Raw genomic sequence first — 26,785 nt, 5'->3', positions numbered from 1 at the left:
GAGTAAAGAACCTACCTCGGACATCCCTTCTATATCTCCCACCCTGAACCTTATAGTTATGCCCCCTTGTAACAGCTACATCCACCCAAGGAAACAGTCTCTATCCCCCTTCTCATCTTATAAACCTCTATTAAGTCGCCTCTCATCCTCCTCCGCTCCAAAAAGAAAAGCCCTAGCTGCCTCAACCTTTCCTCATGAGAACTATCCTCCAAACAGGCAGCACCCTAGTAAATCTCCTTTGCACCCTTTCCAATGCTTCCACATCATTTCTATAGTGAGGTGACCAGAACTGCATACAATACTCCAAACGTGGTCTCACCAGGGTAATGTATAGTTGCAGCATAACCCCACAGCTCTTAAACTCAAGCTCCATGTTAATAAACGCTAACACATTATAGGCCTTCTTCACGGCTCTATCCACTTGGGTGGCAACCTTCAGAGATCTGTGGACATGAACCCCAAGATCTCTGTTCCTCCACATTCCTCAGACCCCTGCCGTTGACCCTGTAATCCACATGCAAATGTTTCCTACCAAAATGAATCACCTCGCACTATCAGGGTTAAACTCCATCTGCCATTTTTCGGCCCAGCTCTGCATCCTATCAATGTCTCTTTGCAGCCTACAACAGCCCTCCACCTCATCCACTACTCCACCAATCTTGGTGTCATCAGCAAATTTACTGACCCACCCTTCAGCCCCCTCTTCCAAGTCATTGATAAAAATCACAAATAGCAGAGGACCCAACATTGATCCCTGTAACTGGTCTCCAGCCTGAAACATTTCCATCCAACACCACCCTCTGTCTTCTATGTGATAGCCAGTTACTTATCCAACTGGCCAAATTTCCCTCTATCCCACATCTCCTTACTTTCTTCATGAGCCGACCATGGGGAACCTTATCAAACGCCTTACTAAAATCCATGTATACGACATCAACTGCTCTACCTTCATCTACACACTTAGTTACCTCCTCAAATTTGTGAGTCAAGACTTACCCTTCACGAATCCGTGTTGACTATCTTTCCTAAGCTGCATCTTTCCAAATGGTCATAAATCCTATCCTTCAGGACCTTTTCCATTAACTTACCTAGTAAGACCAACCGGCCTATAATTACCAGGGTCATTACTATTCCCTTTCTTGAACAAAGAAACATTCGCCACTCTCCAGTCATCTGGCAATATCCCCGTGGGCAGTGAGGACCCAAAAATCAAAGCCAAAGGCTCTGCAATCTCATCCCTTGCCTCCCAAAGAATCCTAGGATATATCTCATCTGGCCCAGGGGACTTGTCGACCCTAAGGTTTTTCAAAATTGCTAACACATCCTTCCTCAGAACATCTACCTCCTCCAGCCTACCCGCCTGTATCACACTCTCATCCTCAAAAACATAGCCCCTCCATAGTCCTTGGTGAACACTGAAGAAAAGTATTCATTCAACGCCTCTCCTATTCTGACTCCATGCACAACTTCCCACTACTCTCCTTGACTGGCCCTACTCTTTCCCGAGTCATTTGTTTATTCCTGACATCTTTAGAAAGCCTTAGGGTTATCCTTGATCCTACCTGCCAAAGACTTCTCATGTCCCCTCCTGGCTCTTCTTAGCTCTCTTTAGGTCCTTCCCAGCTAACATGTAACTCTCGAGCGCCCTAACTGAACCTTCGTATCTCATCTTTACATAAGAGTAAAAAGCCTTGGTGTTTTCCTTGATCCGACCTGGACTTCTCGTGCCCCGTCCTAGCTCTCCTAAGCCCTTTTTTTTTTTTAGCTCATTCCTTACTACCTTGTAACCCTCAAGCGACCCAACTGAACCTTATTTTCTCATCCTTACATACGCTGCCTTTTTCCTCTTGACAAGACATTCAACCTCTTTTGTGAACCATGGTTCCCTCACACGGCCATTTCCTCCCTGCTTGACAGGGACATACCCATCAAGGACACGCAGTATTTGTTCCTTGAACAAGATCCACTTTTCATTTGTGCCTTTCCCTGAGTTTCTGTTCCCATCTTATGCTCCCTAATTCCTGCCTAATCGCATCATAATTACCCCTCCCCGAATTATAAACCTTGCCCTGCCGTATGGCCCTATCTCGCTCCATTGCAATAGTGAAAGACACCGAATAGTGGTCACTATCTCCAAAGTGCTCGCCCACAAACAAATCTGACACTTGGCCCGGTTCGTTACCCAGTACCAAATTTTATGTGGCCCCACCTCGTCGGCCTATCCACATATTGTGTCAGGAAACTCTCCTGCACACACTGTACAAAAACTGCCCCATCCAAACTGTTTGACCTATAGAGGTTCCGATCAATATTTGGAAAGTTAAAGTCACTCATAACAACTACCCTGAGACCTCCACACCTATCCATAATTTGTTTTGTAATTTCTTTCTCCACATCTCTATTATTATTTGGGGGCCTATAGAAAACTCCGAACGTGACCGCTCCTTTCCTATTTCGAACTTCAGCCCATATTACCTCAGTAGATAGATGCCCCTCGAACTGCCGTCCTGCAGCCGTTAAACTAGCCTGGTTTATCAATGCTACTCCTTCCCCCTCTTTTACCACCTTCCCTACTCTTACTGAAACATCTATACCCCGGAACTTCCAACAACTATTCCTGTACCTGTTCTAACCATGTCTCCGTAATGCCCACAACATCTTACTCCCAAGTACCAATCCACGCTCCAAGTTCACCTACCTTATTCCGGTTGTTCCTTGCATTGAAGTAGACGCACTTCGATCCACCTTCCTGTCTGCCGGTACACTCCTGTGACCTCGATACCCTCCTCAGTACCTCACTACTCTCAACACTGGCTTCTGGACTACAGCTCGTTTTCCAATCTCCCTGACAAATTAATTTAAAGCTCCCCCGAAGAGCCGCAGCAAAATTCCTTCCCAGGATATTGGTGCCCCTCTGGTTCAAGTGCAAACCGTCATGTTTGTCCAGGTCCAACCTTCCCCAGAATGTGCTTCAATTATCTACGTAACTGAAACCCTCCCTCCTATACCATTCCTGCAGCCACGTGTTTATCTGCACTCTCTCCCTGTTCCTCAACTCGGTAGCACGTGGCACCGACAACAAACCAGAGATGACAATATGGTTTGTCCTGGCTCTCAGCTTCCACCCAAGCTCCCTAAATTCCTGTTTTAAATCCCCGTCCCTTCTCTTACCTATGTCAATGGGCAGCACAGTAGCATTGTGGCTAGCACAATTGCTTCACAGCTCCAGTGTCCCAGGTTCGATTCCGGCTTGGGTCACTGTCTGTGCGGAGTCTGCACATCCTCCCAGTGTGTGCATGGGTTTCCTCCGGGTGCTCTGGTTTCCTCCCACAGTCCAGTGCAGGTTAGGTGGATTGGCCATGATAAATTGCCCTTAGTGTCCAAAATTGCCCTTAAATTTGCCCTTAACCCAGGGTACTGGGTTATGGGGATAGGGTGGAGGTGTGGACCTTGGGTAGGGTGCTCTTTCCAAGAGCCGGTGCAGACTCGCTGGGCCGAATGGCCTCCTTCTGCACTGTAAATTCTATGATAATCTATGATTCTAGATTAACATGAATATTCTGTATTGTGACTGTTCCCCCTCCCCCTTAAGGATTCTGAAAACACGGTCTGAGACGTCACGGACCTTGGCACCCTGAAGGCAACATACCATCCATGATGCCACAAACAGTCTATCTGTCCCTCTAACCATCGAGTCCCCTAATAACTATTGCTCTCCTGCTCTCCCTCCTTCCCTTCGGAGCCACAGGGACGGACTCAGTGCTGGAGATCCGTTCACCGTGGGTCTCCCCTGGTAGGTCGTCCCCCTCAACAGTATCCAAAGCTGTATACTTGTTACTGAGGGGAACAAAGATCCCTGCACTGACTGCTTCCTCCCAGCCCCTCTCAACTTCACCCATCTATCTTGATTCTTCGGAGTAACTACATCCCTGAAGCTACTATCTATGACCACCTCTGCTCCCGAATGATCCGAAGTTCATCCAGCTCCAGTTCCAGTTCCCCAACGCGGTTTCTGAGGAGCTGGAGATGGGTGCACTTCCCACAGGTGAAATCAGCAGGGACACTGACGGTGTCCCTCACCTCAAACATTCTGGTTCAAGGTCACGCACCTCACTACTGCCACTTAGAGGGGCCCACACAGAAGTGTCGCTGGGCCCGGCATCCGATGGTGAAATGTCACTGGGCTGAGGGTGTTGCTGGGTGATGGTGAGGTGAGGCGTAACGGCTGCACCCGGGTCAGTAGCCAGGGGCACTGGGTCAGTCAGGGTCAGAGGGACCCAAACCTGCCCGCTGGCAAATCGCCCTGTTGGTCTTCCTCTCAGCCTTCCGGCCACGCGGCTGTCATGCTAAATTGCCCCTTAAGCGTTCAAAAGGTTAGGTAAACTTACTGGTGTAGGGTAGAGGAATGGGCTTAAGTAGGGTGCTCTTTCCAAGGCCCTTTGCAGACTTGATGGCTGAATGGCCTCCTTCTGCACTGTAAACTCTATGATTCTACAAACTTGTGGGGTCGGGACTTAAGATACTGAACAGACATTGCTAATGTGAAACAATATGCTATATCCAGACACTGGGGATATGTATTTTGATGTGTTGAATTCTTTCATGGCTGCTCAGACATTCTTATGCTTTAAGAGTTTGTTTATGACTTACATGTGAAGCTAGTTGCCACTGAAGTAGCAGGAGGCACTGAGCTCACCATCGAGGCAAAGAGAGTTGGTCCAGCTGCAGGTGTGGCAGTCGAAGGCGCTGCAGGTCAAAGAATGTATTAGTTCTCATCTTTTTTAAGAGAATGTCTCCCACAATAACAATCAGAGGTCAGCTGTTCTGCAGTTAAGGGTTACTTAATCTCCCGAGCAGTCTGTGAGCCTTATCTATCAGCCTTGATTCAGGATTTACATAACTTAACAGAAATCACTTAAATTGCTGAATAACACACTTTAACCAGTTATTCAAGAAAAACTCTGCAGTATGCCAAGTCATGTAAACTAGCGCCTGGAAGACAACAGTTCCAGACACAGCACTTATAGCACAACTGCTAAACAGAGGCACACACAAACCATCCCGAGATCTTGGCATAAGAGCAGTGACGGATTCAGCCAAATGACTGGCTCCCAGAACTGAATGGAATTAAAATCACCTGCAAAGTATCAAATATTAGCCACAGAGCATCACCTGATCACATTTTAGCAGGTGCAATTAGGCATAAAAATAGCCAGGAAACTCAAGGGACTTTCCGCAGGAATGTGGAGCTGGACACAAAGTAAATCAGCAATAACAGAATTCTGGGGCCAGATATATATATACTAAGCAAACTCAAGAGATGCATCAGCATTCAGGCCACCTTTTAAATTATGCTATCACATTGAACAAGTGGGAAAGAGGGAAGAGGACCTCTGACAGATCCTTTTCTTTACATTTATTGCAGTTGTATGGGCAATTAATAAACTGGTGGATGCAGTGGTCGCAGCTGGATGCTCATTTCACAGAAACAAATCCAGCTTTCAAATGAAAACACATTAGGAGACTTACTAAAGTCAGAGGAAGTTGTGATCAAACAATGTGACAAACTAGACAGAGGTCTGCTTTCAGTTCTGGTTATAACTGCTTGGGAATAACAGGGAGGCTTTAGACCCAAGTTCTGCAACACTGGGGTTTTCAACACAACAACAACCGGTATTTATGTAGTGTCTTCAACATTTTTTTTTTTTTTAAACTTCCCAATTAAGGGCCAATTTAGTGTGGCCAATCCACCTATCCTGCACATCTTCGGGTTGTGGGGTGAGACCCACGTAGACATGGGGAGAATATGCAAACGCCACACGGACAGTGACCCAGGTCTGGGATCAGACCGGGTCCTCAGCGCATTGCCGCCCTTAGTGTCTTTAACATAATAAAACACTCAAGGTACCTCAGAAATATTGCGACAGAATCAAGCAAGAAGATGTCAGTGAAAAGTTGTTCAGAGATTAAACCTGAAGGAAGGGAGTGGCGGCGGGGAAGCGGCGGCTTGGGAGTGGGGGATTTTAGGTCGTTAGGCAAAGGTTAGGTCCTTGACAGTGTTAAGACAGGAACTTCACTGATTAAAATCAGAAATGTACAAAAGAACAGAATTGCAAGAATATAGAGGTCTCAGAAAACTCAAAAGATGTGGAATGGGGGGTAGTGTGGTTGGAGGGGTTGTATCAATGCCTTGGAGAGAATTTAAAAGGATGAGAATTTTAAAATTAAATGTCGTCCAACTCAGAACCAATACACATCAGTGGGTATCCGGGTGACGAACGGGCAAGACTTAGGCCATGGATTTCATAAGCGCATGTTGAGGGCAGAATGTGGAGAGCCAGCGAGGGGTGTAGTGGAATAGTCATGTCTGGAAGTAACAATAGGGATAAATGAGGGTTTCAGCAGCAGATGTGTTGACACAGAGTCAGATTGAAATTGGCTTAGTGACCGGTAAAGATATGAAAATTATGACTAAACGCAGTATAAATGTTTCGTACTCCCAAAGTGGACAAGCAGGAAAGAGGGGATGTCGGTGGAAAGTGATGAGAAAGCAATCAGGGTGTCTCTGATTAACACAATGTAATATTGAGAAGGCTAAGATGGAAAGGTCATGAGTGGCCATGAATATGGTTTGGGAGTTTATATGGAGAGTGAGATTAAGGGAGAATAGGAGGGTAGCGACCTCAGAAGAGACACCATGCCTGGGTGTCTTATAAACTGATGGGGATTGATTACCATTTATGGGATTGATTACCATTCATCAGCTTATTGTCGTATAGTGAACATCAGGATGGTAGAAGGTAAAAGAGATGGATCTTGGTATTTAATTTTGCCATTCCTGTATCATATGCGCAGAAACTCTGGATAGTACATTTAGAAAGCTAAAGCAGTGGGAACAGCTCAACATGGATGTTTTAGATGACGGAATAGGTGATTTCCCAACACCAGGAAGCAATGCCCCTGCATAGTTCAGAATGCAAAACAACATTCTAGTTCTTGATGGAGCAGTATCGTATGCTAGTTTCTATTTTGTGTTTGAAAGGATTTTGTTCATTCTGGCTCTCGCTCTGTACCAACCTGCTGCCTTTGCACCAAAGGAAAAGCCCTGAGTTGCAGGAGCTGATGTGGTGGCACCCGGCGCCGATGTAACCTGGCCAAAGGCAAAACCTGAAAGAGGCAAAAACACTATCAAAACAACAGAAAGCCCAAGATATTTACAGTGAGAAATGGAGATTGTATTTATGGTTGACACTCCTCACCAACAACACTACCAGCCACACATCAGGCAGCAACTTTACAATCAGTTCATGCATCAATTGCATCAAAATTTAAAAAGACTTGCTTTGGATTTTTGAATGGTGATAACCAAGGAAAGCTAAAGGAGAGAAAGCTGTCCCAAGTACAGTCTTTCACTTTGTTCTTCCCAACTTGGAGAATGCAGAGCAGTTTGACCAGTATAACAAGGGTGCAGCATTGCTGGGTACGTATCTGACACTGGGAACAATGAATTGAATAGAGCATGAGAAACATTTCATTTCACAACATTATATCATATAGAGCGGAGTGTGACTGCTTCTGCTTAATATAATTTGAGGAAACACCACAAGGTTAAAGGCAACAGTGGATTTTGATGTTAATTAAAGTTATGAGTGTGTAAATAAAAGGCTGCATATCCTGATCTGGAGGTGATTTGGATAAGTCATTCACTCATGCTTCGAGATTACACTGCTGTAAATGACTGGGATTGATTGATATACATCATTTACACAACTGGAGTTGCACTTCCGTATTTGGCTGGAGAAATAATCCGGCTATACTCTGCGACAGCTGCAGTTGAAGCTCACACTTGCCTGTAACTCTCTAGCGGACAGTTATGTCAATAGTCATATGAAGAAAAAGAGCATTTGATCCTGTCCCATGTGGAATGGCATCCAGCAAGGTGAGGCTCTTAGAGGAAAGAAAATCATGAGCACCCATCAATCATTGGCACATTATGTATGGTCCGAGAATATTTGGGTTTAGTCATGTGTCATACTACCATACAAACAACACAAAGGTCCGGAGATCAAATTCCAGCTCATTAATTTCAGAAATTTGCTAATTCAGATCGGATCTGTTGGGACACAGTAGGGGTAGTCATGGAGTGAAAGGTTCAGAGGGAGCAGAATTCTTAAAATGGATCCAGGAGAACATGTTAAGCTAGTAGGTAGAATTTTAGGTAACAAAGTTGGGCAGGTGGTTGAAGAATCAGTGGTAGAGCATTTTGCAGACAGCGATCATAACTCTGTTAAATTCAAGTTTATTATGGAAACAACAAAGAACAATGCAGCACAGGAACAGGCCCTTCGGCCCTCCAAGCCTGTACCAGTCATGATACCAACCTTGGCCAAAACCCTCAGCACTTCCTTGTGCTGTATCCCTCTATACCCATCCTATCCATGTGTTTGTCAAGATGCCTTTTTAATGCCGTTAACATATTTGCTCTAACAACCTACCCTGGCAGTGCGTTTGAAGCACTCACTACTCTCCGTACAAAAACCTGCCTCGCACATCTCCTCTTAGGTTTATGGTCCATCGGGCAAAGTTATGTCCCCTGGTGACTAGCCCCTCCACCCTGGGAGAGAGTGCCTCCCCATCCACTCTATCCATGCCCCTCAATCTTGGAGAGCTCTATCAGGTCACCCCTCAACCTCCATGTTTCTAATGAAAACAGTCAGAGTCTATTCAGCCTCTCTGAATAGTGAACACCCTCCAGACCAGGCAACATCCTGATAAACCACCTCTGCATCCTCTCCACAGCCCCCACATCCTTCGGTTAGTATCACAACCAAAATTGTGCGCAATATTCCAAGTGTGGTCGTACCAAGGTTCTGTACAACGGCAGCATGACTTGACAGTTTTTATACTCGATGCCCTATCCAATGAAGGCAAGCATTCCGTATGCTTTCTTGACTATCTTGTCCACTTGTGTTGCCACTTTCAGATCTGTGGACCTGCACACCCAGATCTCTGACTTTCTATATCCCCAAGAATGTTGCCATTTAAAGTATAATTCCCTTCTATGTTAGACCTACCAAAATGCATTACTCACATTTGTCTGTATTAAACTCCATTTGCCATTTCTCTGCCCAAGTCTCCAACCTATCCATGTCCTGCTGTATCCTCTGACAATCCTCAACACAATCTGCCACTCCACCAATCTCGGTGCCATTCGCGAACTTCCTAATCAGACCAGCTACACTTTCCTCCAAATCGTTTATGTATATTACAAACAGAGGCCCCAAACACCACTAGTCACCTCCATTCAGAAAAACACTGTTCAACTGCTACCCTTTGCCTTCTGTGACCGAGCCAGTTCTGTATCCATCTTACCACCTCACCTCTGATCCCGTGTGACTTTACCTTTTGTACCAGTCTGCCATGAGCCACCTTGTCAAAGGTAAGTAAGGCACAACCTCCCCTTCACAAAATCACGCTACCTATAGCTAATAAGCCCATTTGTTTCCAAATGGGTATAAATCCTGTCCCTGAGAAATCTCTCCAATAATTTACAGACTACCAACGTGAGGTTTATCCCTGCCACCTTTCTTAAACAGCGGCACCACATCAGCTACTCTCCAGGCCTCTAGGATCTCACCTGTAGCCAATGAGGCAGCACGGTAGCACACGTCTCGCAGTGGCTTCACAGCGCCAGGGTCCCAGGTTTGTTTCCCCGCTGCGTCACTATCTGTGCGGAGTCTGCACGTTCTCCCAGTGTCTGCGTGTGTTTCCTCCGGGTGCTCCGGTTTCCTCTCAGTCTAAAGACGCGCAGATTAGGTGGATTGGTCATGCTAAATTGCCCTTAGTGTCCAAAAAGGTTAGGAAGGGTTATTGGGTTATGGGGATAGGGTGGAAGTGAGGGCTTAAGTGGGTCAGTGCAGACTCGATGGGCCGAATGGCCTCCTTCTGCACTGTATGTTCTATATGTCTATGAGGATACAAAGATGTCAGTCAAGGCCCCAGCAATTTCTTCCCTTGCTTCCCTTAGGAATCTGCAGCAAATCCCATCCAGCCCAGGAGATGTATCTACCTTAATATCTTGTAAAAGAGCCAATAGCTCCTCCTTTTTGATGGCAACATGACAGACTGTCCACACACCTTACCCAAGAATCATCTTCCACAAAATCCTTTTCTTTGGTGAACACTGATGCAAAGTATTCATTTAGTACCTCGCCCATTTCCTCTAGCTCAACACATATCCCCCACTGTCCTCAAGTAGTCCAATCCTTTCCCCGGCCACCCTCTTGCTTTTTACATATGAATAAAAACCTTTGGGATTCACCTTAATCCTACTTGCCAAAGACTTTTCAGGACCCCTCCTTGCCCTCCCCTAATTAAGTACGTTCCTACTTTCTTTGTGTTCCTCAAGGGTTTTGACTGTCCCCACCCTTCTAGACCGTACAAAGGTCTCCTTTTTCTTTTTGACAAGGTTTACAATATCCCTCGTTATCCAAGGCTCCCTAAACTTCCCACACTTATCCTTCGTTCTCTCAGGAACGTGACTTTCCTGAATCCTAATTAACTGTCGCTTGAAAGACTCCCACATGTCTGATGTTGATTTACCCTCCAACAGTTGCACCCAATCCAAATTCTTTCATTCCTGTCTAATGTTATCGGAATTTGCCTTTCCCCAGTTTAACATCTTAAAGCGAGGGTTACCCTCACCCCTATCCAAAAGTACCCTAAAATTTACGGAACTGTAGTCATTACCCTCAAAATGATCCCCTACTGAAACCTCAATCACCAGGCTCATTCCCCAATACCAGATCCAGTACTGCCCCTTCCCGAGTTGGACCTTACAAAATCTGCCCAATCCAAGCCCCTAGCACGAAGTGAGTCTCAGTCAATAGAGGGCAAATTAAAATCCCCTCCCACAACAACCCTGTTAATGTGAGCTTTGACAAAGGGTCACCTGGACTCGAAAAGTTAACTCTTTTCTCTCCCTACAAATGCTTTCAGGCCTGTTGAGATTTTCAAGCATTTTCTCTTTGGTTTCAGATTCCAGCATCCGCAGTAGTTTGCTTTTAACCCCATTACTTTTGCACCATACCAAAATCTCTCTACCTATCTGCTCCTCTATCTCTCACTGGCAGTTGGGGGGCCTGTAATAAATGCCCAACATTGTGATTGCCCCTTTCCTATTCCTAAGCTCTACCCAGATTACCTCATTGTATGAGCCCTCTAAGGTGTCCTCCCACAGTACGGCTAGAATATTCGCCATTACCAGTAATGCTACTCCCCCACCGGTTTTACATTCCCCTCTCTCTCTCTCCTGAAGCATCTATATCCTCCAATGTTCAGCTGCCAATCCAGCCCTTCCTTTAACCATGTTTCTGTGATAGCCACAACATCTTAATTCCAAGTACCAATGCTCTAAGTTCATCTGCCTTACCTGCTAACCTTCTGGCTTGAAACAATACACTTCAAACCACTGTGTTTGAGCAGACAGGGTGATGTTGTTCTCTTATTTTTATTCTCTACTTCCCCTTCAGTCATTGCACCTTCTAAGCTAGCGTTGTGGTTCCCACCCCCCTGCCATACTAGTTTAAATCCTCCCGAGTGACTCTAGCAAACCTCCCAGCCAGGATATTGGTGCCCCTCCAGTTTAGATGCAATCCGTCCTTCTTGTACAGGTCACACCTGCCCCGGAAGAGATCCCAGTGGTCCAGAAATCTGAAACCCTCCCTCCTACACCACCAGTTTAGCTACGTATTTAGCTGCACTGTCATCCTATTTCTAGCCTCACTGGCACATGGAGAAATACTGAGATTACAACCCTAGAGGCCCTGCTTTTTAGCTTACTGCCCAACTCCCTGAACTCCTTCTGCAGGACCTCATCACTCTTCCTGCCTATGTCAATAGTACCTATGTGTACTACGACCTCTGGCTGTTCACCCTCCCCCTTCAGGATGTCCTGTGTTTGCTCAGAGACATCCTTGACCCTGGCATCAGGGAGGCAACATGCCATCCTGGAGTCTCTTTCACATCCACAGAAGCACCCATCTGTGCTCCTTACTCTAGTGTCTCATATAACTGTCACTCTCCTGCACTGCCCTCCCCTGCTGAGCAACAGAGCCAGTTGTGGTGCCACTGTCCTGGTTGCTCTTGTTTTCCCCTGATAGGCTATCGCGCCCCCCCCCCCCTGCTCCTCCAACAGTACCCAAAATGGTATACTGGTTAGAGAGGGGGAAAGCCACAGGGGATTCCTGCACTGACTGCCCGCCCTTTCCAGCGGTCACCCATCTGTTTGCCGGCAACTTGGGTGTGACCAGGTCTCTATAATTCCTATCTATGACCATTTCCGCAACCTACATGCTCCTAAGTGCAACCAACTGCTGCTCCAACCGAACCGCGCAGTCTGTGAGGAGCTTCCATGGGTCTCACTGGCTGCAGGCATAGTCGACCGGAAAGCTCAAAGCGTCACGGATCTCCCACATCTCAATTAGAGCATAAGGATGGGCCTGAGACCAAAGTTCCAAATCGAGAGAAGGCTGATTTTAATAATATCACAAATGATTTGTCCAGAGGGGATATGGGGCCGATACTTTTAGGTAAATCTGTGACAGAACAGTGGGATGCATTCAAGGAGTAAATAGGGAGACTACTGGGCCAACATGTTCCAATTATGAAAAAGGTGTGTTACTTGAGGGAGATATTCGGCAATTGGGTCCAAAAATGAGAACCCAATGTCACAGACGGAGGGGGGAAAAAAAAAAAAAAAAAAAACTTGTTCGCAGAGTCAGAGGGATACGCTGACACCTGGCCAAGTTACATTATCCCAGTCAGACTTAAAATCATTAGTGGGTATACGCAGGATTTCCCCAGATCCATTGTTCTTTGGGACACTCCTGTCTGACTATTAGCCCATTAAAGAGTTTGATAGCATCTTTGTCCATAAATGGAAGGTTAGTTGCATATCAATAGCATAGCTCTGTTCTTTTGTATACAATGGGAGTGGGCAATCAAACAGCCAAGATAACGCTGATGGGTTCAAGCCTGAAAACCCCAGCAGAGAACCTTTGTTTCAGGAGCTGGGCGGACCTTCAAGCGCGAGAGAGAGGGAGAAGGAGATCGAGAGAGAGATTGAGAGCGATGGCTGTTGAAATCGACCAAGAAAGGTCATGAAAGTTGCCAGGAGAAGGCTTTGGAAATCGACCAAGAGTGGTCACGAATGCTGCCGAGGCAGGCTTTGGAAAAGGTTTCGGAATGAATGTCACTAACAGAAGAAAGATTTCTTCGTTAAATGAAAGTATTAACTTTGACAGTTTGTGCAAGTGAAATGAGAGAGAGCTGCATGTTCATGTAGTGTTGTTTAATTGGAACTAGTGTGCTCAGGTTAAGAAACTGCATGCAATCTGTTATTGTTGGGGTTGAAGTTTAAAGTTTAAATATTGTACTCCTAAAGTTATTTAATAAAATAACTACGCCCTATTTCATTTATTACCACTCCTGGATTTTCTGCACTGCCGTGAAACTTTAAAAGTTATGGCTCTGGCTCAGCTACTGTTGAGAGTTGACCAGGCATCCATAACAGGTGGGACCAACAAATCCAGTGAACCCTGGATATCGAGAGATATACAGCAGTGAATAAAAAGAAAAAGGGAGATTCATGGCAGACAGAAGGCTCAAAACAACAGAAGCACTTGAGGTGTATAGAATGTACAAGAGGGAACTTAAAAGGGAAATAGGAGAGCAAAAAGGGGACATAAAAGGATACTGGCAAGTAGTATTTTTTTTATTTTTATAGAGTACCCAATTCATTTTTTCCAATTAAGGGGCAATTTAGCATGGCCAATCCACCTGCACTGCACATCTTTGGGTTGTGGGGGTGAAATCCACGCAAACACGAGGAAAATGTACAACCTCCACACGGACAGTGACCCAGAGCCGGGGTTCTAAATGAATACTTTGTGTCAGTGTTTACTCATGAGGTACAGTGTGGGTATAGAAATCAGGGTGAAGGACTGTGGTAAAATTAAAGAATGTTGTCTACTTGGACTTCAGCAAGGCTTTTGAAAGAACCCACATGGGCGACGAATAAGAGCTAATGGAATCGGAGGAAATTTGGCAAACTGGATCCAGAATTGGCTGATGGGCAGGAAGCAAAAGGTGATAGTCAAGGGGTGTTTTTCTGACTCTATAAGACCGTGTCCAATGGAGTACTGCAGGGATCAGTGTTGGGATCCTTGCTGTTTGTGGCTCATATCAATGATTTAGGATATTAATTTAGGAGAGTTGATCAGTAAATTCACAGATATGAAAATTGGTAGGGTGGTAAATAGTGAGGAGGATAGCCTTAGATTAGAAATGGATCTAGATGGTCTGATCAGTGGCACATGGAATTCAATCTGTATAAGTGTGAGGTGATGCACTTGGGCAGGACTAACAGGGCATGGGAATACATGATAAACGGCAGGATCCTGGGAAGCACCGAGGATCAGAGAGACCTTGGTGTGAATGTACACTGGTCCCTTAAGGTAGCCGGGCAGGTGGATACAATGGTTAAGAAGGTATATGGTATTTAGTCTTTATTAGTGGAGGTATAGAGTTTAAGAGCAGGGAGGTTATACTGGAACTGTATAAAACATTGGTTAGGCCACAGCTCGAGTATAGTGTGCAGTTCTGGAATCCACATTATAGGAGAATGTGATAGCACTTGAAAGGGTGCAGAGGAGATTTACCAGGATATTGCCTGGGCTGGAGAGTTTTAGTTATGAAGAGAGAATCGATAGACTGCGGTTGTTTTCCTTGGCGCAGAGGAGAATGAGGCGGACATGATTGAGATGTATAAAATTATGAGGGGCATAGATAGAGTAGACAGCAAAAAAACTTTTCCCCTTGGTGAAGGGATCAATGACCAGTTGGCATAGATTTAAGGTAGAGGCAGGAGGTTTAGAGGAGATGTGGTGGAGGCAGAGACCCTCAAAACATTGAAGTGCTTACATATACACTTGCGAAGCCAAGGCATACAAGGCTATGGGACCAAGTGCTGGAAAATGATATTGGAATAGTTAGGTGGTTGTTTTTGACGGGACACAAACGAGATGAGCCAAAGAGCCTTTTCTGCACTGTAGACCTCTGAACGACCCTCAGGTGGCAGCACAGATTGAAACACAGCGCGAGCCAGTCAGCTTTACAAGAAACCCAAGATCTATCCCCTCCTTCCCAGGATGACTTGAGGATGAAATGATGCGGCTGCCAGCAGCCAAAACCTGACAACAAGCAGCTTGAGAACATTTGATCACAAAGGACACCACACCACATCAGCCCTCTCAATTTTCAGCAAGATTCAGTTTGTGATTCTCCAGGTGAGAAGCACCGAGACCAAATCTCAAAGCAGACCTCAGCTGCTGTCAGGTCCTCGGAGTGAAGCTACTGAAATAGCCTCTGCCACAGACAACTTTAAGCAGTTATCTTTTATTGCCGATGATTACAGCCCAAGGAACCCGGGTTCAATTCCAGCCTTGGGTGACTGTCTGCGTGGAGTTTACCCTTTCTCCCCATGTCTGCGTGGGTTTCTTCCGGGTGCTCCGGTTTCATCCCACAGTCCAAAGATGAGCAGGTTAGGTGGACTGACCATGCTAAATTGCTCCTTAGTGTCCAAAAGGTTCGGTGGGGTTACTGTGGAGGGTGGAGGCGTGGGCTGAAGTATGCTGCTCTTTTCAAGGGCCGGTGCAGACTCGATGGTCTGAATGGCCTTCTTCTGCACTGTAAATTCTGATTCTATGACTAATTCCCTTCCTGATGTCACTCCTTCCACTGTGAGAGAACTGTAAGGCCTATGTTTAGGGGGTTTGGTATTTTACACTACTAACTAAAGGCAGAGTGTGCTGGAGAGCCAGCGCCGGTTGGAGGTTTGTTTGGTCGAGGCAGAGGGGTACAGCAGGGCTCCTAACGAGCAATTGCCGAGGGAAGTTCTTGATTCTTTATTGACAGAGTAGGCCAAGAGACGTTGATGGCCGAAAGAAGTTAAAGTTCGCAACGCAAAAACTGCATGAGTTTGGGAATAAGCAGAGTAAGTACTTGGCCTTTTGACTTAGAAGAGGGCTATCACCCCTGTACGGAACTCTGGCAGGCAAGAGGTTAATGAAAACTGAAGGATAGTAACGGAATTCTATGCTGAATTATGCAAGGTGGGTCAATCTGGTGATGTGGTAGCACGTATGGATCGCTTCTTCTCATCACCAGCCACCTGTGGTTTTAGAGGATCAGTGTTTGGCCCTCCGTGTTCCCATCTCTAAAAATGAAGTGGCTGTGGCCGTTCAGGAAGTTAAGCCGGACAAGGCCTTTGTGCCAGATGGTTTTAAGTGTGGGTTTTACGGGGAGTTTAAGGATCTGTTAATGGAGTGGGGGGAGAAGGGAGATGTAAACTGACTTTTGCGCTTTCTCCCATCCAGGGCAGCCCGGACATCCCACCAGGTCATATGGACCATGGATTCGATACAAAGAGATAGTGGCATTTGTAGGCTGGAGATATGTTCAGTGATGCCCGCTTGTCATCTTTGGAGAAGCTATGCTCTTTTTTGTTTTAAAGTGCATCTACAACTCAAGACGTTATCTTGAATAAGACAACCCTGCATCTTCAATTCCTTTATTTCCCCAGTAGAGGAAAATCCTAATTTCTGCAGTGATTAGCCAGTTCTATGACACCTTGTTTCTGTATCCTGTATTACTGCATTGGGGACCTTGCACTCTTGGGTTAAAGACAAGCCACTTAATATCAATGAGGCAACATGGGGCAGTTTGGAATTTTGGCATTAAAATTTCTGTTTGTAATAAAATGGAGACTAAGTTTAATGCTTGCAGCATTTCCATATCATGCCTAGTCTGAGGCACAGGTTTGATCCTGCCATATCCCCATGTGTCTAAATTGCCCAGTATTAAGATTCAATCCCATTGACTGGCGTGGTTCAGGTGCTTGTGGATATTCGACAGAGCCTTGAAGCTTAATTCTTTGTCCCCAATTCTTGGTCTTGCAGATGATGGACATCAATGAAAAAAGGCTGGAAATATCCTAACTTTTGCAACTCGTAAAAGTATCCTCTGCTCCTGGGTAAATGACAAGTAACCTTCAAATAAATATTGGCATAAATATATCCAGAAATGTATTCCATTGGATTTCCTAACGTGATCCATTCCGTAAAGTGTGGGACAATTACCTCAAATTTACAGGCCCGACCGTGCCTGACGTCCTCCTGTTGGGTTTCCCTGGAGCTATATTACAGAGTATTGATCTTGCAATAGATAAACGTGTGCAGCCAGAGATGTTCTCCCAGTGAGCCAGAGAGAAGACAGCCAGAGGAAGACAGCAAAGAGTGAGTTTGGGAACTTGAAGCTAGGTAGGAATTCGAAGCTGCGTGGGGAGGAGGTGCTTTTTAACCCTGCTAAGTGACTGGTAAGTAGTTTTTCTTTTCATTGTCTAATTTATTTATATATTTTTTCTTTCGTTTTTTGGAATTGTAGTTGTGTAAGTTAACCCAAGGTTTAACACAGCAGGAGATCTCAGACCCGCGTCATGCTCCTAGTGTGCGATATGGGAGCTCAGGGACACGTCCACAGTCCCTGGCTCCTTCACGTGCAAGTAGTGTGTCCAGTTGCAGCTCCTGTTAGACCACTTGAAGTCTCTGGAGCTGCGGATGGACTCACTTTGGAGCATCCGCGATGCTGAGGACATTGTGGATAGCATGTTTAGCGAGTTGGTCACACCGCAGGTGATAGGTACTGAGGGAGATAGTAAATGGGTGACCAAAAGACAGAGCAAGAGTAGGAAGGCAGTGCAGGTGTCCTCTGAGGTCATCTCCCTGCAAAACAGATATACCGCTTTGGATACTGTTGAGGGAGATGGCTCACCAGGGGAAGGCAGCAGCAGCCAGGTTCATGGCACCGTGGCTGGCTCTGCTGCGCAGCTGGGCAGGAAGAAGAATGGCAGGGCTATAGTGATAGGGGACTCAATTGTAAGGGGAATAGACAGGAGGTTCTGCGGACGCAATCGAGACTCCAGGATGGTATGTTGCCTCCCTGGTGCAAGGGTCAAGGATGTCTCAGAGTGGCTGCAGGACATTCTGGGGGGGGGGGGGGGGGGGGGGGGGGGGGGGGGGGGGGGGGGGGGGGGGGGGGGGGGTGAACAGCCAGCTGTCGTGGTGCACATAGGCACCAACGATATAGGTAAAAAATGGGACGAGGTCCTACCAGCTGAATTTAGAGAGTTAGGAGTTAAACTAAAAAGTAGGACCTCAAAGGTAGTAATCTCAGGATTGCTACCAGTGCCACGAGCTAGTCAGAGTAGGAATGTCAGGATAAATAGGATGAATGCATGGCTGGAGAGATGGTGCAAGAGGGAGGGATTCAAATTCCTGGGGCATTGAAACCGGTTCTGGGGGAGGTGGGACCAGTACAAAGCGAACGGTCTGCACCTGGGCAAGAAAAAACATAAATGGTAAGCAACGTGGCATGAAGGTATGGGTTCAGCGACAACAAATATTAGGAGAAAAGTTAACAGGAAATATAACTTAGGAGGTTACTGATCGAAGTGTTAAGATTCAAAACAGAGGCATAAAAGCTAACATAAGTGTACTTTACCTGAATGCTCATAGTATTCGGAATAAGCTAATCGAGTTGATGGCGCAAATCGTGAATGACTATGATTTAGTGGCCATTACTGAATGCTTAAAGGATGGTCACGACTGGGAGTTAAATCTCGGAGGATATCAAACTATTGGGAAGGACAGAGTGGATGGTAAGGGAGGTGGTGCAGCTCTGTTATTTAAGGATGACATCTGGGCAACAGTAAGGGATGACATCGGTGCCATGGAGGATAAGGTTCAATCCATTTGGGTAGAAACCAGGAATAGAAAGGCGAAAAAGTCATTGATAGGAGTGGTTCATAAGCCACCAAAGAGTAACATTATGTTGGGGCAGGCAATAAACAAAGAAATAACAGATGCACGTCGAAATGGTACAGCAGTTATCATGAGGGATTTTAATCTACATGTCGATTGGTATAACCAGGTCAGTCAAGGCAGCCTTGAGGAGGAGTTTATAGAAAGTATCCGCGATAGTTTCCTAGAACAGTATGTAATGGAACCTACGAGGGAATAAGCGGTTCTAGATCGGGTCCTGTGTAATGAGACAGATTGATTAATGATCTCATAGTTCAGGATCCTCTCAGAAGGAGCAATCACAATATGGTGGAATTTAAAATATAGATGGAGGGTGAGAAGGTAAAATCAAACACTAGTGCTTTGTGTTTAAACAAAGGAGATTACAATGGGATGAGAGAAGAACTAGCTAAGGTAGACTGGGAGCAAAGACTTTATGGTGAAACAATTGAGGAACAGTGGAGAACCCTCCAAGCGATGTTTCAGTGCTCAGCAAAGGGTTATCCCAACAAAAAGGAAGGATGGTAGAAAGAGGGAAAATCGACCGTGGATATCAAAGGAAATAAGGGAGTGTATAAAATTGAAGGAAAAAGCATACAAAGTGCCAAAGATTAGTGGGAGACTAGAGGACTGGGAAATCTTTAGGGGGCAACAGAAAGCTACTAAAAAAGCGATAAAGAAGAGTAAGATAGATTATGAGAATAAACTTGCTCAGAATATAAAAACAGATAGTAAAGGTTTCTACAAATATAAGACAAAAAAGAGTGGCTAAGGGAAATATTGGTCCTTTAGAGGATGAGAAGGGAGATTTAATAATGGGAGATGAGGAAATGGCTGAGGAACTGAACAGGTTTTTTGGGTCGGTCTTCACAGTGGAAGACAGAAATAACATGCCAGTGACTGATAGAAATGAGGCTATGACAGGAGAGGACCTTGAGATGATTGTTATCACTAAGGAGGTAGTGATGGGCAAGCTAATGGGACTAAAGGTAGACAAGTCTCTTGGCCCTGATGGAATGCATCCCAGAGTGCTAAAAGAGATGGCGAGGAAAATTGCAAAAGCACTAGTGATAATTAACCAAAATTCACTAGACTCTGGGGTGGTCCCGACGGATTGGAAATTAGCAAACGTGACACCACTGTTTAAAAAAAGGAGGTAGGCAGAAAGCGGGTAATTATAGGCCAGTTAGCTTAACATCAGTCATAGGGAAGATGCTGGAATCTATCATCAAGGAAGAAATAGCGAGGCATCTGGATGGAAATTGTCCCATTGGGCAGACGCAGCATGGGTTCATAAAGGGCAGGTCATGCCTAACTAATTTAGTGGAAATTTGTGAGGACATTACCAGTGCGGGAGATAACGGGGAGCCAATGGATGTGGCATATCTGTATTTCCAGAAAGCCTTTGACAAGGTGCCATACAAAAGGTTGCTGCATAAAATAAAGATGCATGGCATTAAGGGTAAAGTAGTAGCATGGATAGAGGATTGTTTAATTAATAGAAAGCAAAGAGTGGGGATTAATGGGTGTTTCTCTAGTTGGCAATCAGTAACTAGTGGTGTCCTTCAGGGATCAGTGTTGGGCCCAAACGGTTCACAATTTACAGAGATGATTTGGAGTTGGGGGACCAACGGCAATGTGGCCAAGTTTGCAGATGACACTAAGATGAGTGGTAAAGGAAAAAGTGCAGAGGACACTGGAAGTCTGCAGAGGGATTTGGATAGGCTAAGTGAATGGGCTAGGGTCTGGCAGATGGAATACAATGTTGACAAATGAGGTTATCCATTTTGGTAGGAACAGCAGCAAAAGTGATTATTTAAATGATAAAATATTAAAACATGCTGCTGTGCAGAGACCTGGGTGTGCTGCTGCACGAGTCTCAAAATTGGTTTACAGGTGCAACAGGTGTTTAAGGCAAATGGAATTTTGTCCTTCATTGCTAGAGGTATGGAGTTTCAGACGAGGGAGGTTATGCTGCAATTGTATAAGGTGTTAGTGAGGCCACACCTGGAGTATTGTGTTCAGTTTTGGTCCTTACCCGAGAGAAGACGTACTGGCGCTGGAGGGTGTGCCGAGGAGATTCACTAGGTTAATCCCAGAGCAGAAGGGGTTGGATTACGAGGAGAGGTTGAGTAGACTGGGACTGTACTCGTTGGAATTTAGAAGGATGAGGGGGATCTTTAGAAACATATAAAATTATGAAGGGAATAGGTAGGGGCACGTTGTTTCCACTGGCGGGTGAAAACAGAACCAGGGGGGCATAGCCTCAAAATAAGGGGAAGTAGCTTTAGGACTGAGTTTAGGAGGAACTTCTTCACCCAAAGGGTTGTGAATCTATGGAATTCCATGCCCAGTGAAGCAGTTGAGGCTCCTTCATTAAATGTTTTTCAGGTAAAGATAGATAGTTTTTTGAAGAATAAAGGGATTAAGGGTTATGGTGTTCGGGCTGGAAAGTGGAGCCGAGTCCACAAAAGAGCAGCCATGATCTCATTGAATGGCGGAGCAGGCTCAAGGGGCCAGGTGGCCTATTCCTAGTTCTTATGTTCTGATCTCATTGAAATGGCCTTATCCTCTTTCTCACATTAAGTGGTTTTTTTTCAGATTGACCCATTATTAAAACTGAAGGCAGGAGTTCATAAGATCTGTTATTCTAAAGTCATCTTCTCCTGTTTGTTCATATATTCTCGATAATTCTTGCTCTGTACTGCGTCAGTTTTACATTGAAAATGTTTATGTTTCGCTATTCAGAAAAATTAATACTCCAATCAAAATATGAAAAAACAATGTATTGGGCGTGATCTTCCGGCCACAATGCACCGGAAAAGCAGCTCGTCAAGGCGCAGCATGGCCAGTGAAAGCCAGGAGACCCTGTTCCCGCGATCTACCCGGCTTGCAACGCCTTGCGAGATTCAATGCAATCTTCCAAGACGTTGCAAGGTGAATCCTGCCCACAATGGGCGGGATCAGTTTTTGGCAAGTCTGCACATTAGAGCAACGCAGCAAGCTTTACTTCAATGTGCAGATTCCCCGAGATACCCGAGGGTTTCGGTTTCAACCCAATCACCTCAGGGACCACAGGGAAGCGCCGTTTAGTTATGGTCTCCACAAATGGGACGAGACAGAAGGGCACTCATGTGGGTCTCAGAGGTTCAGAGGCCCCAGCTGCATGCCCTGACACTGGCACCACCAGCCTGGCATCCTTGCACTGTCAAGGTGCCCAGTGGCACTGCCAGCTAGACGGCACTGCCAGGGTTCCAGGCTGGCACTGCCAAGGTGCAAAGCTGGCTTTCCCCTCACTGACCCTCTATACAGTGATTAACGAAACAGTCACTCACCAACCCATTGCAGTGATTAATAAAACAGACCCTCACTGACCTTCTGCACAATGATTTATAAAACAGTTGCTCACTGACCTTTTCCACAGAGATTAATGAAACAGTCCTTCATTGACCCTCTGCACAGTGATTAACGAAACAGTCCCTCACTGACCCTCTGCAGTGATTAATGAAACAGTCCCTCACTGACCCGCTGCACAGTGAATAATGAAACAGCCCCTCCCTGACTCTCTGGAGACAATGATGAATGAAACATTCCCTCCTAACCTTCTGTAGTGCTTAATTAAACAGTCCCTTCATTGACCAGCAAGGCAGTGATTAATGAAACTGTCCCTCACTGACCCTCTGCACAGTGATTAATGAAACTGCCCGTGACCACCTGCACAGTGATTAATGAAAGAGTCCCTCACTGACCCTCTGCACAGTGATCAATGAAACAGTCCCTCACTGACCCTCTGCAGTGATTAATGAAACTGTCCCTCACTGACCCTCTGCAGTGATTAATGAAACAGCCCGTGACCACTTGCAGTGATTAATGAAACAGTCCCTCACTGACCACCTGCAGTGATTAATGAAACAACCCATGTGACCACCTGCACAGTGATTAATGAAACAGTCGCTCACTGACCCTCTGCACAGTGATTAATGAAACAGTCCCTCACTGACAACCTGCACAGTGATTAATGAAACAATCCCTCACTGACTCGCTGTATAGTGATTAATGAAACAGTCCCTCACTGACCCTCTGCACAGTGATTAATCAAACAGTCCCTCACTGACCCCCTGCAGTGATTAATGAAACTGTCCCTCACTGACCCGCTGCACAGTGATTAATGAATCAGCCCCTGTGACCACCTGCGCAGTGATTAATGAAACAGTCCCTCACTGACCCGCTGCAGTGGTTGACGAGACAGTCTTTCACTGACCCTCTGTCCAGTGATTCATGAAACGGTCCCTCACTGACCCTCTGCACAGTGATTAATTAAACAGTCCCTCACTGACCCTCTGCAGTGATTAATGAAACAGTCCCTCACTGACCCTCTGTACAGTGATTAATGAAACAGTTCTTCAATGACCCTCTGCACAGTGATTAATGAAACAGTCCCACACTGACCCATTGCAGTGATTAATGAAACAGTCCCTCACTGACCACCTGCACAGTGATTAACGAAACAGTCCCTCACTGACCCTCTGCGCAGTGATGAAACAGTCCCTCACTTACCCTCTGCAGAAAATATTGAAACAGACCGTCACTGACCCGCTGCACAGTGATTAATGAAACAGTCCCTCACTGACCCTCTGCACAGTGATTAATGTAACAGTCCCTCACTGACCCTCTGCACAGTGATTAATGAAACAGTCCCTCACTGACCCTCTGCACAGTGATTCATGAAACAGACCCTCACTGACTCTCTGCACAGTGATGAACGAAACAGTCCCTCACTGACCCTCTGCAGTGATTAATGAAACAGTCCCTCATTTACCCTCTGCACAGTGATTAATGACAGTCCCTCACTGACCCTCTGCACAGTGATTAATGAAACAGTCCCTCAATGACCCTCTGCACAGTAATTAATGAAACAGTCCCTCACTGACCCTCTGCAGTGATTAATGAAACAGTCCCTCAATGACCCTCTGCACAGTGATTAATGAAACAGTCCCTCACTGACCCTCTGCAGTGATCAATGCAACAGTCCCTCACTGGCCCTCAGCAGTGAATAATGAAACAGTCCCACACTGACCACCTGCACAGTGATTAATGAAACAGTCCCTCACTGACCCTCTGCAGTGATTAATGAAACAGTCCCTCGCTGACCCTCTGCAGAGTGATTAATGAAACTGTCCCTCACTGACCCTCTGCACAGTGATTAATGAAACAGTCCCTCACTGACCCGCTGCAGTGATTAATGAAACAGTCCCTCACTGACCCTCTGCACAGTGATTAATGAAACAGTCCCTACTGACCCTCTGCACAGTGATTAATCAAACAGTCCCTCACTGACCCCCTGCAGTGATTAATGAAACTGTCCCTCACTGACCCGCTGCAGTGATTAATGAAACAGCCCCTGTGACCACCTGCACAGTGATTAATTTAACAGTCCCTCACTGACCCTCTGCACAGTGATTAATGAAACAGTCCCACACTGACCCATTGCAGTGATTAATGAAACAGTCCCTCACTGACCCTCTGCAAAGTGATCAATGAAACAGTCCCACACTGACCCATTGCAGTAATTAATTAAACAGTCCCTCACTGACCCTCTGCAGTGATTAATGAAACAGTCCCTCACTGACCCATTGCAGTAATTAATTAAACAGTCCCTCACTGACCTCCTGCACAGTGATTAATGAAATAGTCCCTCACTGACCCTCTGCAGTGATTAATGAAACAGTCCCTCACTGACCCTCTGCGCAGTGATGAAACAGTCCCTCACTTACCCTCTGCAGAAAATATTGAAACAGACAGTCACTGACCCGCTGCACAGTGATTCATGAAACGGTCCCTCACTGACCCTCTGCACAGTGATTAATGAAACAGTCCCTCACTGACCCTCTGCACAGTGATTAATTAAACAGTCCCTCACTGACCCTCTGCAGTGATTAATGAAACAGTCCCTCACTGACCCTCTGCACAGTGATTAACGAAACAGTCCCTCACTGACCCTCTGCAGTGATTAATGAAACAGTCCCTCACTGACCCGCTGCACAGTGAATAATGAAACAGCCCCTCCCTGACTCTCTGGAGACAATGATGAATGAAACATTCCCTCCTAACCTTCTGTAGTGCTTAATTAAACAGTCCCTTCATTGACCAGCAAGGCAGTGATTAATGAAACTGTCCCTCACTGACCCTCTGCACAGTGATTAATGAAACTGCCCGTGACCACTTGCACAGTGATTAATGAAAGAGTCCCTCACTGACCCTCTGCACAGTGATCAATGAAACAGTCCCTCACTGACCACCTGCACAGTGATCAATGAAACAGTCCCTCACTGACCCTCTGCAGTGATTAATGAAACTGTCCCTCACTGACCCTCTGCAGTGATTAATGAAACAGCCCGTGACCACTTGCAGTGATTAATGAAACAGTCCCTCACTGACCACCTGCAGTGATTAATGAAACAACCCATGTGACCACCTGCACAGTGATTAATGAAACAGTCGCTCACTGACCCTCTGCACAGTGATTAATGAAACAGCCCGTGACCACCTGCAGTGATTAATGAAACAGTCCCTCACTGACCCTCTGCACAGTGATTAATGAAACAGTCCCTCAATGACCCTCTGCACAGTGATTAATGAAACAGTCCCTCACTGACCCTCTGCACAGTGATTAATGAAGCAGTCCCTCAATGACCCTCTGCACAGTGATTAATGAAACTGTCCCTCACTGACCCTCTGCACAGTGATCAATGAAACAGTCCCTCACTGGCCCTCTGCACAGTGACTAATGAAACAGTCCCTCACTGACCCTCTGCACAGTGATTAGTGAAACAGTCCCACACTGACCCATTGCAGTAATTAAACAGTCCCTCACTGACCCTCTGCAGTGATTAATGAAACAGTCCCTCACTGACCCTCGGTACATTGATTAATGAAACAGTCCCTCACTGACCCTCTGCACAGTGATTAATCAAACAGTCCCTCACTGACCCCCTGCAGTGATTAATGAAACTGTCCCTCACTGACCCGCTGCACAGTGATTAATGAATCAGCCCCTGTGACCACCTGCAGTGATTAATGAAACAGTCCCTCACTGACCCTCTGCACAGTGATTAATGAAACAGTCCCTCACTGACCCTCTGCACAGTGATCAATTCAACAGTCCCACACTGACCCATGGCAGTAATCAATGAAACAGTCCCTCAGTGACCACCTGCAGTGGTGAATGAAACAGTCCCTCACTGACCACCTGCAGTGATTAATGAAACAGTCCCTCACTGACCCTCTGTACAGTGATTAATGAAACTGTCCCTCACTGACCCTCTGCACAGTGATTAATGAAACAGTCCGTCACTGACCCTTGTACATTGATTAATGAAACAGTCCCTCACTGACCCTCTGCAGAGTGATTCATGAAACTGTCCCTCACTGACCACTTGCAGTGATTAATCAAACAGTCCCTCACTGACCCTCTGCAGTGATTATTGAAACAGTCCCTCACTGACCCTCTGCACAGTGATTAATGAAACAGCCCCTCGCTGACCCTCTGCAGAGTGATTCATGAAACTATCCCTCACTGACCACCTGCATTGATTAATCAAACAGTCCCACACTGACCCGCTGCAGTGATTAATGAAACAGCCCCGGTGACCACCTGCACAGTGATTAATGAAACAGTCCCTCACTGACCCTCTGCACAGTGATTAATGAAACAGCCGCTGTGACCACCTGCACAGTGATTAATGAAACAGTCCCTCACTGACCACCTGCAGTGATTAATCAAACAGTCCCTCACTGACCCGCTGCAGTGATTAATGAAACAGCCCCGGTGACCACCTGCAGTGATTAATGAAACAGTCCCTCACTGA

The 26,785-nt window shown here is 45.9% G+C and overlaps 1 protein-coding gene across 3 annotated transcripts in view; it reads right to left on the bottom strand.

The window, feature by feature from the left end:
* nup62l (nucleoporin 62 like) overlaps positions 1-26,785 on the bottom strand; it is a 175,015-nt gene that overhangs the window by 98,153 nt on the left and 50,077 nt on the right. For all 3 annotated transcript variants that reach the window (XM_072504953.1, XM_072504954.1, XM_072504955.1), the window contains 2 exons: positions 7,078-7,167; positions 4,651-4,746 (listed from right to left, as the gene is read on the bottom strand). In XM_072504953.1, coding sequence (XP_072361054.1) covers positions 4,651-4,746; positions 7,078-7,167 — 186 coding nt within the window. The remainder of the gene's footprint in view (positions 1-4,650; positions 4,747-7,077; positions 7,168-26,785) is intronic.

Source organism: Scyliorhinus torazame, chromosome 5 (assembly GCF_047496885.1).
Source record: "Scyliorhinus torazame isolate Kashiwa2021f chromosome 5, sScyTor2.1, whole genome shotgun sequence".
NCBI lineage: Eukaryota > Metazoa > Chordata > Chondrichthyes > Carcharhiniformes > Scyliorhinidae > Scyliorhinus > Scyliorhinus torazame.
Note: the sequence above shows the minus strand (reverse complement) of the source record. Positions and strands in the feature narration are given on the sequence as shown.